Below are 18,513 nucleotides of genomic sequence, written 5' to 3' on the forward strand. Positions count from 1 at the left end.
CAAGGTCTTCGGTGTTCCTGGCAACAATGAAATCACCATGGAGACCTGGCTGTCATGTTTAAAGGAACAACAACAATGCGGACAAGCCACCACTTTTTTCAGCTAAATGGATGTACCAATTCTAGATTGTCCCTTCACCACGAAAAATCAAAGCCCTTCTCTCTCTCTCTACTCTATCTGCCTCAGCTGAGCTGGGATGACAGACAGGACAGTATGCGACTCTCTTCTCCAACTTACTTGGAGGAATGCTCTCCTAATTAGGAACCCGCAGGGAAGGCAGCGCGCATCAACAGAACTTTAATAGGCATCAACAGAACTTTAATAGGCATCAACAGAACTTTATAGGCATCCATATAACTTTAATAGGAATCAATATAACTTTAATAGGCAAAAATACAACTCAACGATCAGCCACTTTTATGTTTCACTTTTCACAAGCCTGATGATGTGAATTTTATTTCGGCTCCAAAATGAGAATAAATGAGAGCTCAAGTCTGGGATAGCATAACTTTAATTCAGCATGCACGGTGAGAAATCACTTCACACAATGCAGCCAGAATGTTAAACCGTTTGTTGCACTTGAGCTCAATGCTCCCAACAGTGCCAACCTGTTAGTGCTGGGCAGTGGGCCCCCGCCGGTATTACCACTGTAACGGCTGTCCTCGCTGACAGAAGGAGAGGACCAAAATGCAGAGTGGTTAGTGTTCATTATTTAATGAAAGTAAAACAGAACACTTCAAGATACAAAACAACAAACGCAACCAAACCGAAAACAGTCCCGTGTGGCACGAACACTGACACGAGATACAACCACCCACCAACACACACGGCTGCCTAAGTATGATTCTCAATCAGGGACAACGATTTACAGTTGCCTCTGATTGAGAATCATACCCGGCCGAACACAAACAACCCGACATAGAAAAATAACACATGGACAACCCACCCCAACTCACGCCCTGACCAACCAAATAAATACAAGAAAAAGGAAAAACAGGTCAGGAACGTGACAACCACACTAGAGGCTGAAGTAGCTACTTACAGTCGGTCAGCGGCAGTAGAGCCAGAGAGCTGGGCAGGACAGCAGCAGGTATTTAAAAACACTCCCGGCATGGAGCAGGCAGGCTGAAAGGCAGGCAGGGCGGAGGCCCTTTGTGGAAAAGCTCCAGAAAATTATTCTCCCCAGTGGGCTGGATGCTCATCAGGGTACCCAAGTGAATCTTCTGCCCCAGCGCTCCCATCCATGTACAGGCACACTGGCCGCATTCAACTGGTGACTGGGCTTGGCAGTCCACAGGCACTGCTCTCTCTCCCTCTCCCTACCTCACAACATCCACAGCATTAGCAGCGCTCCGTGCAAAATACAGGTGCTTTTTGAGAATGTTCCCTCTACCCACTTTTTAGCAAGCGGAGGAGAAAAAGTGGGTGAATAAACCAAAGAAGAAATGAAAGGCGGGAATGTGATGAGAGCTGCTCTCCTGGCTGATTACAGTTTTCACTAGGCAGCCGGACTCACAGAGGAATTAATCAATGATCCTCCCTGTACTGCTGTCACAGAGAGAGAGAGGGGAGGGAGAGAGAGGGGAGATGGAGAAAGAGAGTGAGAGATAGAGAGAGGGAGATATACAGTATATACAGAGAGGGAGAGAGGAAAGGGAGAGGAGGGAGAGAGAAAGTGAAAGAGAGAGGGATAGAGATAGAGAAAAGAAAGAGCCAAAACCAGGGCACCGGGAGAGAGGAGGAAGAGGGTAGTGTGAACCACAGAGTGAATGATGTAAGGAAGAGAGGAGTGAGAGATGGCAGAAAGGAGGGGGACAGGAGAAGAGATGGAGGGAAGTTAAGTTGAAAGTCTGTGCGGCGATCCAGCTCTAGCGCATCATTCAAGCCCCATGCTGACATTCGTGGACTGCAGTGAGATTACCATCCCATCTCTCCCTTCTCTACCTCTTTCCCTCCCCCCTTTCGTGCTCTCAGTAGACCCATTGGAATTGGTATCCCTTTATACAAAGCTGCAACACAGATCTTCGCAGCAGACGTATGTCTGTTAGTGCTAAAACCAAGGAGGCAGTGTAACTTGTTTCAGAGTGGTACAAGGGCCGTCTCACAGATGCACCGTGCCATTAGATGCTCTTTCATTTTCGCCTGTGACAGAGCTCCTCGAAGGCTGCACCATTTCCCGCTACACAAAAATGGCCAATCCTCTCTAACGTAAGAGAAGAAAAATACACAAAAAGTAAGGCTGTAAAGTCATGTTTCTTTATTTGTTATTTCAAGCCCCAACATATTCTACAGTGTGCCAATAGTCCGTCTCTCTCTCTCTCTCTCCTCTTCTTATTCCGGCAGCAGATCATTCCTGGTTGATGTGATATTGTGTATGAATATGTTGGAAGCAGCTTTGAAGCTCCACAGATGTGACAGGTTCCCTTCTGATGAAAATCGGTTATTTTTTGTGCAGCTTTGCCCTTTGAATCCCTCTGTTCTTTGTCTCCTGTGTCGGAGTAGGATGGGGGGGCAGCTGAGTTGCGAGCTCTGTGGACATCACTTCGCCTGCACCCGTGCACCACTCCCCAGTACTTGTGTACATCCCAAATGGCAATCCTATTCTCAAAAGTAGTGCACTACATAGGGAACAGGGTGCCACATGGCCATAGGGGTTTTGTTAAAAGTAGTGTACTAGTGCACATTTGAAGTCAGAAGTTTACATACACTTTAGCCAAATACATATAAACTCAGTTTTTCATCATTCCTGACATTTAATCCAAGTACAAATTCCTGTTTTAGGTCAGTTAGGATCACCACTTTATTTTAAGAATGTGAAATGTCAGAATAAAAGTAAAGAGAATGATTTATTTCAGATGTAATTTTTTTCATCACATTCCCAGTGGGTCAGAAGTTTACATACACTCAATTAGTATTTGGTAGCATTGCCTTTAAATTGTTTAACTTGGGTCAAACGTTTCGGGTAGCCTTCCACAAGCTACCCACAATAAGTTGGGTGAATTTTGGCCCATGCCTCCTCACAGAGCTGGTGTAACTGAGTCAGGTTTATAGGCCTCCTTGCTCATGAACGCCTTTTCAGTTCTGCCCACACATTTTCTATGGGATTGAGGTCAGGGCTTTCTGATGGCCACTCCAGCACTTTGACTTTGTTGTCCTTAAGCCATTTTGCCACAACATTGGAAGTATGCTTGGGGTCATTGTCCATTTGGAAGACCCATTTGTGACCAAGCTTTAACATCCCGACTGATGTCTGAGATGTTGCTTCAATATATCCACATAATTTTCCTCCCTCATGATGCCATCTATTTTGTGAAGTGCACCAGTCGCTCCTGCAGCAAAGCACCCCCACAACATGATGCTGCCACCCCCGTGCTTCACAGTTGGAATGGTGTTCTTCGGCTTGCAAGCCTCCCCCTTTTACCTCCAAACATAACGATGGTCATTATGGCCAAACAGTTCTATTTTTGTTTCATCAGACCAGAGGACATTTCTCCAAAAAGTACGATCTTTGTCCCCATGTACAGTTGCAAACCGTAGTCTGGCTATTTTATGGCGGTTTTGGTGTAGTGGCTTCTTCCTTGCTGAGTGGCCTTTCAGGTTATGTCGATAAAGGACTTGTTTTACTGTGAATATAGATACTTTTGTACCTGTTTCCTCCAGCATCTTCACAAGGTCCTTTGCTGTTGTTCTGGGATTGATTTGCACTTTTCGCACCAAAGTACGTTCATCTCTAAGAGAAAGAACGTGTCTCCTTCCTGAGCGATATGACGGCTGCGTGGTTCCATGGTGTTTATACTTGTTTACTATTGTTTGTACAGATGAACGTGGTACCTTCAGGCGTTTGGAAATTGCTCCCAAGGATGAACCAGACTTGTGGAGGTCTTGGCTGATTTCTTTTGATTTTCCCATGATGTCAAGCAAAGTGGCACTGAGTTTGAAGGTAGGCCTTGAAATACATCCATAGGTACACCTCCAATTGACTCAAATTATGTCAATTAGCCTATAAGAAGTTGTCATGCACAAAGTAGATGCCCTAACCGACTTGCCAAAACTATAGTTTGTTAACAAGAAATCTGTGGAGTGATTGAAAAACAAGTTTTAATGACTCCAACCTAAGTGTATGTAAACTTCCGCCTTTAACTGTATATAGGGGGAATAAGGTGCCTATTGCGACACACACCCAGTGTTAGTTAGTGGGCTCTGGTATAGGCTTAATGCCTCCAGAAGCCTCTTGGCATCTCCCACCTCAAATCCCTCTCTGACCCGCCATGTCAAAATGCCCTGAGCTGGAATTGACTAAGTGCAAAATGGAAATCAAAGTCGCTTACGCACAGATTGTGGCACGTAACCAAGTAAACAGATTACGCTCGAAACCTCACTGGTTGTCGCTGGCTGCATGGCGAGCAATCTGATTGTTATGAAGAAAATAAATAAACTAATGAGGATGTAACAGCCTGCATAGATCTGTTTTTCCCCCCTGTTATTTTGTTACCAAACACAAACACGTGTATTTATCCCACTGTAAGACATGACAGAATTTATGAGGAGTAAGTTGCTCCCCTAGAGGGCACAGACACTTGGATCTGACCTGTTAGTGTGGTGCAGGCAGAAGACACTGCCGACACTGCAGGGCACATAGCTGAATGCAGAAGAGCTTTAAAGCATACCAGAGCACACAAACTTCACTGGAGCCCTGCATTACACTGCCTACATCCCCCAGAATGCTGGCCAAGCAATACAGGCAAACTACATGTATGGAAGGACTCAATATCAATGTTATTAGAAATAATTTAGTTATAAGTTTAGACATTTCTAACATATACTGCCCTAATTTCTGTTTGAAAAGTTGAGATAAAATGAAAGACTCATCTCTCACATGAGGTTTTATGACTTTACTTAAATTCTTAAATACATATTTGATAAAATATGTGAAAAGTCCGGACTGAGCATAATTGGTACGGAAAGCCCATAGGTGTTCCAAATAAGCCCACCTAATTTTAAAAACGTACAAACTGACATTTATATAAAATGTGATTATATTAATCTTCACCAAAATTTAGTAAAATAAACTGATAATTTCTATTCATCATGAAAGTAGCACTCATAACAGGGGGGTGTCCAATCGTATCCAGAAAGACCAATGTGGATTTAGGCTTTTGTTCTTGCCAACCAGTACACACCTGATTCAACTAATCATAGACTTCAATCAAGACATGAATAGTTAAAGCAGGTGTTATTACTTGGTTATAAAAAACTGACCCTCTGTGGATAAGAAGCCATACACAAAGACCATAACACACACACAAGTTTCAATGAATTATCTGAAAGCGGATTCACATTCTTGTTCATTAGTTGAACTTCCTAAAGCCTATCTGAAGACTGTTTCAAATCTCCCTTTCTACTGTTGTATTACAAAGGTACAGGTGGTGGACCAACAAACATAATCACCTGGATGAATGAAGGACAACAATATGACAATGCCACTTGTGGGAACAAACACATAACTGTAAATAACTTAATAATAAAACATCTGATTGGCTTAGAATAAAAACTGCTATGGACATGACAACCAGATGAATTGATTGAAATATTGTATTTGAATTCAAAGATGAAAGTGGGCTTAATAGGTACACTTACCCTAACAATCACAGAATTTATTTTGAGGATCACCAGGATCCAGACTAAGAAAAAAGTATAGTTTCCACATATTCCTGATATGCAGTACAGTCAAGTTCTAGTTTATTCAATGAAGTTACATGGCAGAATACAATTGAACTCTGAATTGTGTGATGGATGAAATTAAAAAAGGATGCTAATAAAGTCCCACAAGGAGCCAGTCCACAAAGCAAAGCAATGTTGGGACCTGTCAGTCAAACTCTGTCAGATGGCTCACTGGAGGCTGGTAGCATACTGTGCTCGGTTGTCTCTCCACAGGTTTATATAAATCAATAAGCAGCACTGAGTTGAATGCTAATTGGCTGCTCAAAATTGGATCTGATCGATCCCTGAAGAAGAGGTCTTTATCTTTGCTCTGGCTCTAACCTTCTTCACCCATTGGCAACTTTGTGAAAAAGGACAATTCGGCTCAGGTCAATGTGACCTTTCAAAGTGTTGTCTTTCAGGTTACGTCCCCAATGGAACCCAAATGTAGTGCACTGTGTAGGGAAAAGGGTGCACCTCAGTCTCCAAACTGAGCCAGTCAATGTCCAGATATGGTCAGAGGCAATGTTCCCTCGAATGTTTTTCGGCACTGAGCAAATTTCAGGTCTGCTAATCGCAAACTTGAAACTTGTAAAATGGCTGTGCAACTTCCACCGAGTGTTTACTGTGAGCACTGGGGCTGTAGCTGCTTTCATTTACAGTTTTAACAGTGGCCAAGTAGGCTACTGTGGCCATTTGATCATAATGTAACATGGAAATAGCATGGATCATCGTTTTAACATGGAAATAGCGGTTCTATCATCCAGCCTACAGTAGCAGCCAATCTGTGTTCAATGTAGGCCTACATTCCATGAGACTTTGAAAAAAACAAGCAGGGCTTCAAATGAACCTGATTATCCACTTGTCTGTCAGGCAAAGAGGTGACTGAACATTTTGTTGTGTTGTTTGATGCAAGAAACCACTTTACAAAATATAATTAATCCTTATTCCCATACCATTTATTACAGAGAACAAGACAAATTATGCTACCCTCTGCCTATTTGCTACTTAGCTTATTCAAGCATGTCTCAAAATACAACACTGCCCCTTTAAGACATAAAAAAAGCTCCTTACTTGACCTGCTTTTCAAAGATGGCTAGAACTGTACACATTTTGTGCTCTTGTAGGAAGCAATCACTCCCACATTGCTGACTACAAATTATATATAACTGGGCTAATAACTCACTAACTAGCAAAGAATATGAACAAATGTGCACACGTGGCTACATGCAGGGATGCAAACTGGTGAGGGCCCAAAAAGGTCAAACTTTTTTCTGTTGCACTGAAACATGCAAAAAAATCCCTGCTAGGGAGAAAAACAGGTTTTACCTAATTAAACAACAATGAATATGATCTACATGATCAGTCTCTGTGTGTAAAATAAAAAGTGGTTAATGTGAACCTAACTCAAAGCTAAAAAAATTTTTTTTAAAAAGCAACCCAATGTTATTTGTTTCCTAGACTCTACTGCAAATGATACTCAAGTCTTGAGAAAAAACATTACGCTAATATTGCAGTTAGCCATGACAGCCTTTATAATAGAATGCTTGTGACCACACACATAGAATTAAACAAACAGGCATTCTATTTTTGCTCTATTATAGTGGCCACTATAGGCATTGATCAAGTGCACAAGGCTACATGTGTGCAAAAATAACGTTCATGAGTAAAAAAAATAATATCCCCCCTCACTCACACACAAGTGTTACTGTCAAGTTCAACACAACTAAAGCAATATCTTTGGGCTACACTGCACATTATTACATTGTACACTTTCTGCCTGTGGACATCTGTTCTACAATGTGCCAGCAGCAGAGCATGATACCATTTGTTGGCATAATTGATCTCTTTCAGGCAGAGAATACACCTGGCATACCCCTTTTAATCCACTGTATTGAAAAAGTGAGAAAGAGGGAAAGTGTGTGGTGTTTCTTTCACCTCTATAGCGGCATCCACTTGTTTAACGCCTCATTTTCACCTAATTCTCAAGTCCAGTAAGTCCAGTAAGCAACTAACGCGTTATAGCTTGAGGAAAGGCAAGGAGTCGTATACCAGCTAATACTATAGTGAATTGGTTAGGTTACTAATGTTATCTCATCTGATGGTGTAACGTTAGCTAGCTAACGTTAGCTGTCTAACTTTATTAGCCAGCTAATTTTCACACCATAAACTAAACTATTTGATCAGTTAAGTTGGGTGATGTTGGCCTCCCGAGTAGGGCTGTGGTCTAAGGCACTGCATCGCAGTGGCTGTGCCACTAGAGATCCTGTTTCGAGTCCAGGCTCTATCGCAGCCGGCCGCAACCGGGAGACCCATGGGGCGGTGCACAATTGGCCCCGGCAGGGATGTTCTTGTCCCATCGCGCACTACTGACTCCTGTGGCGGGCCGGACGCAATGTACGCTGACACGGTCACCAGTTGTTGTTTCCTCCGACACATTGGTGCGGTTGGCTTCCGGGTTAAGCGGGCGTTGTGTCAAGAAGCAGTGCGGCTTGGCTGGGTTGTGTTTCGGAGGACGCACGGCTCTCAACCTTTGCCTTTCCCGAGTCCGTACGGGAGTTGCAGCGTTGAGACAAGACTGTAACTACCAATTGGATACCACGAAAATGGGGCCATTTTTTTATTTTTGAAATAGGCTAATGTTGCTTAACATTTCTGTGGCTAGCCTACTGAGAATTCGATCCAGCTAGCAAGATACTTAACAATGGTAACAATAGTTGTTCCACCACACTTTCTCCCTCACCTTAAACTTTCCAAATGTGAGCTGTTTTTCGGTTACAGCTCATGAAGTACGCTTCATCACCGTCTCACCCCCGTCTTCGTGGTCAGGCTTCTCACCTACCTCTTCATTATCGTTCTGGGGACGGGCTGCTGTAACTGGCAAACTGCCTTTCCACTCTACTGTCTTTCCATAGTGCACACTGATGCTGTAACTACCAAATTGGTTGTCTCTTTTCTCTTCAATCATGTGCTGCATTCTGTTGTTACGTGAACAATTGGATGAACGATTGCTCCAAACGCGCATCACTCGTTCCCTTAGTCAGTAGTGATCCAAAGCACCCCCAAACGTTTCTCATTGGATCTATAAGATTCATATAGGTCACCTATTTTGAATTCAAAAAGGCGATTTTCACCGAAAGGTGAATAGTTTGCATCCCTGTACATGCAGCCGTCACTTTGATCTAAAAACAAGCGCATAATAATCACGACCACTCAGGCTGTAAAACAGTCTAGTTCAAAGTGAACGGCACAAATCCATATATGGCAATGGTCTATTTGCATATGCAGTGCATTCGAAAGGTATTCAGACACCTTCCCTTTTTCCAAATGTTGTTACTTTACAGCCTTATTCTAAAATTGATTAAATAAATAAAATCCTCATCAAGCTACACACAATGCCCCATAACGATAAAGCAAAAACAGTTAAGAAAAAAAAAATGTTTGCACATTTATAAAAATTTATAAAAATTTACATTTATAAAAAAAAAAAAACAGAAAAAAGGTATTTACATAAATATTTAGACCCTTTGTTATGACATTCGAAATTGAGCTCAGGTGCAACCTGTTTCCATTGATCATCCTTGAGATGTTTCTACAACTTGATTCGAGTCCACCTGTGGTAAATTCAATTGATTGGACATGATTTGGAAAGGCACACACATGTCTATATAAGGTTCCACAGTTGACAGTGCATGTAAAAGCAAAAACCAAGCCATGAGGACCAAGGAATTGTCCGTAGAGCTCCGAGACAGGATTGTGTTGAGGCACAAATCTGGGGAAGGGTACCAAAATTTTTTGGCAGCACTGAAGGTCCCCAAGAACACAGTGGCCTCCATAATTCTTAAATGGAGGACGTTTGGAACGACCAAGAATCTTCCTCTAGAGCTGGCCACCCGGCCAAACTGAGCAATCGGGGGAGAAGGGCCTTGGTCAGGGAGGTGACCAAGATCCGGGTGTCACTCTGACAGAGCTCCAGAGTTCCTCTGTGGAAATGGGAGAGCCTTCCAGAAGGACAACCAACTCTGCAGCACTCCACCAATCAGGCTTTTATGATAGAGTGGCCAGACGGAAGCCACCCCACAGTAAAAGGCACCGCTTGGAGTGTGCCAAAAGGCACCTAAAGAACTCTCAGACCATGAGAAATCAAGATTGAACTCTTTGGCCTGAATGCCAAGCATCACGTCTGAAGGAAACCTGGCACCATCCCTACCGTGAAGCATGGTGGTGGCAGCATCATGCTGTGGGAATGTTTTTCAGTGGCAGGAACTGGGAGACTAGTCAGGATCGAGGGAAAGATGAACAGAGAAAAGTACAAAGAGATCTTTGATAAAAACCTGCTCCAGACCACTCAGGAGCTCAGACTGGGACGACGGTTCACCCTCAAAGAGGACAACGACACTAAACACAAAGTCTCTGAATGTCATTGAGTGGCCCAACCAGAGCCATGCCTTGAACCCGATCAAACATCCTGAGAGACCTAAAAATAGCTGTGCAGCGACGCTCCCCATCCAATCTGACAGAGCTTGAGAGGAGCTGAAGAGAAGAATGTGATAAACTCCGCAAATACAGGTGTGCCAAGCTTGAAGCGTCATTCTCAAGAAGACTCAAGGCTGTAATCGCTGCCAAAGATGCTTCAACAAAGTACTGAGTAAAGGATCTGAATACTTATTGAAATGTGATATTTCAATTGTTTCTTTTAATATATTTTCTAAATACCTGTTTTTGCTTTGTCATTATGGGGTATTGTGTGTAGATTAACTAACGCCTCACAAACCCGGATCCCCCCCATCAAAAAAGCTGACTAGCATAGCCTAGCCTAAAGCCACAGGGATATCATATAATAAAATGTTCATGAAATCACAAGTCCAAGACACCAAATGAAAGATACACATCTTGTGAATCCAGCCATCATTTCTGATTTTTAAAATGTTTTACAGGGAAGCAATCTGTCCGGCGCCATCTTGGAGAGGCACCTATTCTAATCGAAAACTATTCATAAACTTGACTAAAAAATACAAGTTGGACAGCAAATGAAAGACAAATTAGTTCTTAATGCAATCGCTGTGTTACATTTTTAAAATTAAAGTTACTTCAAGCATACAGCGTGCGCTAAAGCGAGACCGCACCGAAATTCATGGCGGAATTATTATTTGACATTTGTCAACATAAATACGAATTAACAACATAAAGATTGCTTACTATTTGCCGAGCTTCCATCAGAATCTTGGGCAAGGTGTCCTTTCTCCAGAACAATCGTATTTTGGTTGAAAGATGTCCTCTTCTCATGTGGAAAAAGCAGCTAACGATAGCCACCCACTGGAGAGGTGCCCAACTAGTGAAAGCGCGTCACAAAGAAATCCAGGAAAATCGCAATAAACTGATATAAACTGCTATAAGTCAGTTTAAATTAACTACCTTATGATGTCTTTAACACCTATAACGAATAAAAACATGACCGGAGATATAGAACTGCTAAAACGAAAGCGTTTGCAGGACGCCATTGTGATGTCCTCTTGCGCCAGATGTCCCGTTGAAAAGAATGGTACTTCCGTTCCATGATCATTTATAGTGGCCCAGATTGCACAATCCACTCCATTCAAATTCTCCCCGCTTACTGACATCTAGAGGAAGACGTATGCAGTGCATGTAGCCCGATGGCTTATATGGGGACTTATAAACTGACCTCAGAACAGGGACCTCGATTTCTGATATTTCACTCCCTGACAGGAAATGTGCTGCAGAATGAGTTCTGTTTCACTCAGAGAAATTATTCAAACGGTTTTAGAAACTAGAGAGTGTTTTCTATCCAATAGTAATAATAATATGCATATTGTACGAGCAAGAATTGAGTACGAGGCAGTTTAATTTGGGAACAAATTTTTACAAAGTCGAAATGGCGCCCCCCTAGTGTCAAGAAGTTAATGAGATTAAAAAATTATAATATTGAATAAGGCTACAACGTAACAAAATGTTGAAGAAATCAAGGGGTTTGAATACTTTACGAAAGCACTGTAGGCCTACTGCAGCTCTGATTGGTTATGGCGCGCCGGTCTGTGTAGAGTACAGGCCTGTCAATACAATAGAATCGTACTCCGATACGCTATGCCTACAACAAAATATATTGCATAGTTAGGTTTGAATTCTAAGTCTTGTATAGTTTGTTTTGTTTTCGGTATTTTACATGGAAAGTGGCTAATATTGCATTGATTCGATCTCAATTCCCACAGTAAAGGCACACGTTGATAGTTTTAACAAACAGGGAGGACTTTAGAAAGCTGAGTGAAGTTCAATCTTGTGCTTCTCTGCACGGGCTGATTTTTCTTATGCGCCGCAGTCCTGCGCACACTCGCAGCTTAGAGGGAACATTGGTCAGAGGTGACAAAATGGACGCCATGTGCACCATCAACTTCAGATAAATAAGTGGAGAAGTCTTCAGGGAACAGTGAGACTCCACATATACATTCTCAATGAGCAAATGGGAAACTTGACAATAAAAGCATACCCAAAGAATCCCCTCATAAAATCCATACGTGAGTAGACAAAACATAAATGCTGATAAAAACCAGTTAAGCCTCTTTTGGTTTATCACCTCAACCACCAGTGGTTAAAACACGACTTTATAATTTGAAGTAATGACTGTAACATAAGCAAACCTGCAGAACATCTGGGGACCATTGAGTGTGTGTCCATCTGGGACTCGTGGAGATGACATCAGTCTAAGAGACGGGACGCAGCTGTTTGCTGCAGTCACTATGTGCTCCAGTAATCATAAAGTATTCTCCTATGAAGAGGGATTCATAGTAACCAGGAGATGGAACAATGGCCGTCAATGATGCCTACTTCTGCTCTGGAGCGGGGGGGGGGGGGGGGGGGGGCAGCGGATTTCTGCCAGCCACAAAGGAACAATCACCTAGACACCTTAACACAATGGAATGCTGAGTAGGGCAGCAGGGCAGTGACAAAGACTACCTGTGCAGACTGGGCACCCGGCACACGACTGTGAACCACAATAGTACTAATGCCCTACCAATGCACCAATCAACATGTTCCAAGGTTGAATGGAGTGCCCCTTGGCTATGTGCTGTGGCCGAACCATTCCACAGCTAACCATCTTAATGCCGTTTTACTGTCTGGGGAAATCTCCACCAGCGGTTCAACGGGAGGTCTTTGGACCATGGGATTCCTGTGACCAGTCTTAATGTAGCCTTTGATTCCCTAATCCACGGTAAATGGCTTAACTCTGATGACTTGAAATATAATTCTTATTATTTGAGCGTAACAAAGAATACAGAAGGCTTTGAGCTGAATTCTTTTCCCGAAAAGCCCTGAATCTGCACTGGATGAAGGAGGCATGGAGGTGTCAAATTGGATTTCAGCCAAATCTGAAGAGCTTACAATAGAGCCAAGACAGAGCCCTCTTCTTCTACTCTGTACCCCCACACATCAGAGGGGTAGAAACTAAGAAGATCTCTTTCAGCTGCACCGAGTCCCTAACTTCCTCCCTTCCTCACCCTCTCAGTTCTCATTTAGAATTCTGCTCTCTGAAGCCACCACTTTACATGCCGTATTATAATAACATTTACATATTTAGTTTCCGTTACAGAGCCCGTGTCAAAGGCAATCCTCTTTGAAGTCGGTGGCACCTGTGATGGAGTGTGGGTTGGGCTAGGAGAGAGTCATCTCTGAGATGTTTTCAGAAGCTTATCCCGTTGTCACTGTCTGTGTGTCACACGGCACCCTATTCCCCTATATAGTGCACACTTTTGAAGCACAGCCTTATAGAGGTGGACTGGCATTTAGCAGTAACAACACATTACCAAATAGAGTGGTATGTTGCTGGTAACATAACATTAAACACTAGAAATTACTCTAGAGTTATTATGTCTCTAGTAGTGTGAGTTGCGCTGTGGTGTCTGATGTGAAAAACAAGTGAAAGAAAGCAAAACAACATTCCGACCCGTCTCTTCCTAAGACAATCTGACATAGAGTGAGTGCGACTGCATCAAAAGTGGTGCACTATATAGAGAATAGGGTGCCATTTGGGACCCATCCCGGCACTGTTGCCAAACTCTGTGCAGCTGGAACTGTTGCTGAAATGCCCCAACGGCGCGGGTTAATTTCCCAGGCATAGCAACGAGAGGCAGGGAGAGTGTGACAGCTGTCAGATTAGGGGCTGTGTGTGAGTGTGACATCACTAACTTATGATTAGGCTTCCAATGTTACAGTCATTTGTAATTAAACCCACAGTCTCATTCCCCGTCGCATCTCATTTATATTGGGTGGTTTTTAAATTAATAGAAATGTGATGATGCCCGGACCGGTTGTGTGGCTTTTTGCCAGTCTGACTGCCTTAATAATTCAAAGTGTGCGTCCTAAATGGCACTCTATGGACCCTCGTCAAAATGAGTGCACTATACAGGGAATAGGGTGACATTTGAGATGGAAACAAATGCCACATTTCAATGGCGACATTGTGACTCAGACACATATACAATAACAAAAATTACTATGCAGAATGGATGGAGTAAAAAGCAGCTTCACAGACATGTCCTGCTGAGAGACAATACAATTAGGGATTTATTCCAACAGATTTTGGAGGGGCTTACAAGCCATGAGAGTCAATCAAAATCACAGCAAAAATAGGAAAATATCCCCTATAAAGTCCAGTCTTCCAGTAGGGTCTGACTAGACAAGACAAGCAGCAGCCAGAGGGGGATTGTACAAAAATAATGATCATATTGTCAGTGTTATGTTGCGAGTTTGTCTGTGTTTTGATTTGAATTAAGCATATTTGTGCGCTCATGGTGGGTCAATCGACTTGAGTCCTACTTTGCCCTGAGAAAACGGCAAACCGCTTGTTTGATTTTCTGAGCAAAGAAATTTGGTGGCTTGCTTTAATGAGTAGGATTCAGGTTTCTGTCTTCTCATTCAGACAGGTGGTATATTGGTGTGGATCTGGACCTAGCCAGTTAGCCACAGCTTAATGTGCAGACAGTGCTGCTTGGATTTCCCACAGCAGCAGTTCGATTGTAGTAGGCCAGGCACAATGTCCGATGTAATCACGCACACCGCAAATGACACTTCTGAGCAACACGGATACATTCCCTGCGCATATCTCACATAGCAGGGCTGTGGGACATTAGACAGACTCCACTAATTCACCCAGAGAAATGGACCCTTTGTTCTCAGGCTAAAAACATCCAACGACCTGAGAAGGGGTCAAACGCTTTTGTATGCGCAAGACAGAAAGAAGTCTAAAGGACAAAACAGACGGTTAAAAACAGTGGTCCTATCACCTCTGACCACAGAACATTAGCCATCATTTTCGGGTCATTTCCCGACGATTCTACATGTTGAATCACCATCGTTTGTAGACACCTAGCAGGTGAGCTGACATTCTATATGGTGTCTGTCCAGTCCATAATAGTTCAACTTTGAGCCAGCCGGTCAGCAGAGCAACAGAGAGACAGCAGCTATTCCAACTCTTAACTCCTGAAGTCCTGGTAGGAACAAAGCCTCACAGCGTATTAAGGCTAGGGCTGGTACAGTTAAGCAATAATGCCCGAGGGGGTGTGGTATATGGCCAATATGCCACGGCTAAGGGCTGTTCTTACGCACAACCCAACCTGGAGTGCTTGGATACAGCCCTCAATTGTGGTATATTTGCCATATGCCATAACCCCCCGAGGTGCCTTATTGCTATTATAAACTGGTTACCAACATAATTAGAAGAGTAAAAATAAATGTTTCGTGTGGAACGAACAGCTGACTGAAGATGGGATGGCCGGCATTCGTGCGGTTGAGTCGGTTTCTGCTATAACATGGACTCTACGACGTGATGAAACTTTGTTGCTCCTTGCTGAAACAAGCAAGGTGTTGTAGCAAACAAGTCTTTGGTTGCATAGGCAACGCCATCCTCTGGACTCTAATTAGACTCTAGTCTGTCCGGTAACAAGTCACAGGATGCCGTATTCAAACATATCGCCTCAAATCCCTCTCTCACTCTCCTGGCAGATCAACGGCCCCCTCCCTGCAACAGCACATGCAGTCAGGAGCGCACTTTTTAATTATTATGATTTTGTACGTTATTCCAGTGACTGCGGTCATTTGGCTGACCAATAACCATCATCCAAAATTCCATGACCATCACAGCCCTAGTTAAGGAGCTCCAATCAATGACAGTTTGACTTTCAGCACTTTGGCAACAATCAGACTATGGGAATTTCATTACGACTCCTCTCCTCTACGCACGGCCTGGCATCACATCACACCTCTCGCTCTCTTTCTCAGTCTAGCCACTGTCTCTCTTTCTCTCTCCCCCCCCTATCACTCGCTATCAGTCAGTCCCTCTCTATCTGTGTGTCCTACAGATTATGGCCAGACATCTTTGATGTGACAGACTGGTGTGTGACAGGGACAGGAAAGGGGCAATCACAGGACGACAAGAGGATCAACTGGAACGCTCTGGATGACTGTGGGATGTTGTTATACTCTCCATATAGAATGTTTGGTATGAAGCTACAGATAAGGCCCCTCTATCCCTATACAGTGCACTACTTTGACCAGAGCCCTATGGGTCCTGGTCAAAAGTAGTGCACAATATAGGGAATAGGATGCCATTTGGTACTCAAACAAAGGTAATGGCTTCATCCAACTTCCTCATGATTACAAAAGCGCAAGATGACGTTCAACCTTCCCCCACTGGCGGAAAATAAGTAAATCAGTGATCTCACTTCTTCTCACTCCTATAGTCTCTCTCTATCAAGCATTGATTCATGCACACACAATGTATTAACCTAATTAAGACATCACATTTAACCTACTATAGTCCTCTCGTAAAAGAGCGAGTGGAAAATAATTATCCCAAATTGCACCCTATTCCTTATATACGAAGGGACTAGGGTGCCATTTGGGAAGCATATCAAGCCCCACTCGTATCCCTGGCCCCTGGTGACAGAGCAGGTTCATTTGGACCATAAATGAACTTGTCTTTCCATGGCATTGCTGTCTGCTCCCAGGGCAACGTAACCAACCATAAAATCAGAGGTGTGAATCCAACTCAGTCCTCAGGGGCAACACTGCATAACAAACTCCTCATCCGAGAGCAAAGAAGGGGCCGATGGCTCCTGGGCTGTTAGCTTTATGAGGTAGTGAATGTCTGTGTGTGTGTGTGTGTGTGTGTGTGTGTGTGTGTGTGTGTGTGTGTGTGTGTGTGTGTGTGTGTGTGTGTGTGTGTGTGTGTGTGTGTGTGTGTGTCCATGCTGTTTGAGCTGCGTCGGACCAAAACAACAGAAGATGTTAAAACAGGTTATGAGTTATTGGAATAATTAGGTAGTTAAATGCAAGAGACCTTAGAGAATTCTCCACACAATGCCCTGTATGCACTACTATACTATTTATATGGCAAAGTTATAGATTTATCAGCATGCAGTAAAGATGAATGTTTTGTGCACTAAGAGCAAACGGTGTGTAAAATCCACTGTGTATGCACGTTTGTGTACAAACAGCTAGCTGTTGAACACACAGTACAATTCTCTCTCACTCTCTTTTCCACTCACTCACTCACTCACTCACTCTCTCACTCTCTCACTCTCTCACTCTCTCACTATTTCACTCACTATTTCACTCACTATTTCACTCACTATTTCACTCACTATTTCACTCACTATTTCACTCACTCACTCCTCTCAATTTCAATTCGATTCAATTCAAGGGGCTTTATTGGCATGGGACACATATGTTAACATTGCCAAAGCAAGTGAGGTAGATAATATATATCTCTCCTTCTCTCTTTCTGTCTGCTGAATTGACACATCAAAGCCTTGTCCACCCGTTTTCTTCGCTCCATTTCCCTCTCACTTGGTCAGCCGGGAAAAGGGCAGTGTTTCAGTCAGCTCCACAGTCACACAGGGCACCGTGGCTTAGCTGGCTCTCTGAGGACCTGAGTCAGGACGTTCTGTGAAGTACAGACACTGTTGGGTCCTAAAGGGTCACAGACTAACACCTTCCTTTCCAGGTTAAGAGATCTTCCTAAGGAGATAATGCAGACACAAAGTCAAGATGAACTGAGTCACATTTGAATGAAGATTCACTGAGCAAGGATCAAGGAGCACTTCCTCTGATGACCCAATACTAACTGAAACCAGTATACAAGTCCAGATAACTCAAACCAGTGTACATGTCCAGATAACTCAAAACCAGTGTACAGGTCCAGATAACTCAAAACCAGTGTACAGGTCCAGATAACTCAAAACCAGTGTACAGGTCCAGATAACTAAAAACCAGCATACAAGACCATATAACTCAAATCAGTGTAAAAGTCTAGAAAACTAACCAGTAGATAATCCAGATAACTCAAACCAGTATACAAGTCCAGTGAACTCAAACCAGCATACAAGTCCTGATAATATCCCTTCTCCGCATACTTAATCACCCAGAGCCAAGGTTTCTTACCTGCAACAGAGTTGGGCCGCGGCATCATGAGGGACAAGGAGGTGTGTGCTGTGGGGTATGGAACGGGGACCTCTGGTGGGTGGCTTGGTCCTACTGCTGCTCCTCCTGCAGCCCCCGTTGAGGAGCCTGTGGGGTGCTCTGTCCTGGATGGGGCAGGGGTCTCTGGGGGCCCACTGGGGTCTTCCTCCGCCACAGGAGAGCACGTATCGGCCCGCAAGCTGGGCACCAGGCCATGGTGCCCGCTGCTCCTCAGGCTGCCATCTTTACTCCATTCCAGGCTGGAGCCGCTGCGGTCTTCATTCTCCGAGGAGCTTGTGATGGTGGCTGAGAGAGAGAGAGAGAGAGAGAGAGAGAGAGAGA

At 43.6% G+C, this 18,513-nt stretch overlaps 1 protein-coding gene across 13 annotated transcripts in view; it reads right to left on the reverse strand.

Annotated features, from left to right (window-relative positions):
• The window catches only part of LOC129821321 (protein TANC1-like), a 289,442-nt gene that overhangs the window by 85,833 nt on the left and 185,096 nt on the right, over positions 1-18,513 (reverse strand). For 12 of the 13 annotated variants that reach the window (XR_008754295.1, XM_055878874.1, XM_055878872.1 and 9 more), the window contains one exon: positions 18,154-18,477. Coding sequence is in view for 11 of the 13 variants with exons in the window: in XM_055878874.1 (XP_055734849.1) it covers positions 18,154-18,477 (324 nt within the window). In the remaining 2 variants the exon portion in view is untranslated. Of the gene's footprint in view, positions 1-1,042; positions 9,144-18,153; positions 18,478-18,513 lie in introns of those variants that run through there. The other variant, XM_055878876.1, reaches the window with a different exon arrangement.

This window comes from Salvelinus fontinalis, chromosome 23 (genome assembly GCF_029448725.1).
Source record: "Salvelinus fontinalis isolate EN_2023a chromosome 23, ASM2944872v1, whole genome shotgun sequence".
Classification (NCBI taxonomy): Eukaryota; Metazoa; Chordata; class Actinopteri; order Salmoniformes; family Salmonidae; genus Salvelinus; species Salvelinus fontinalis.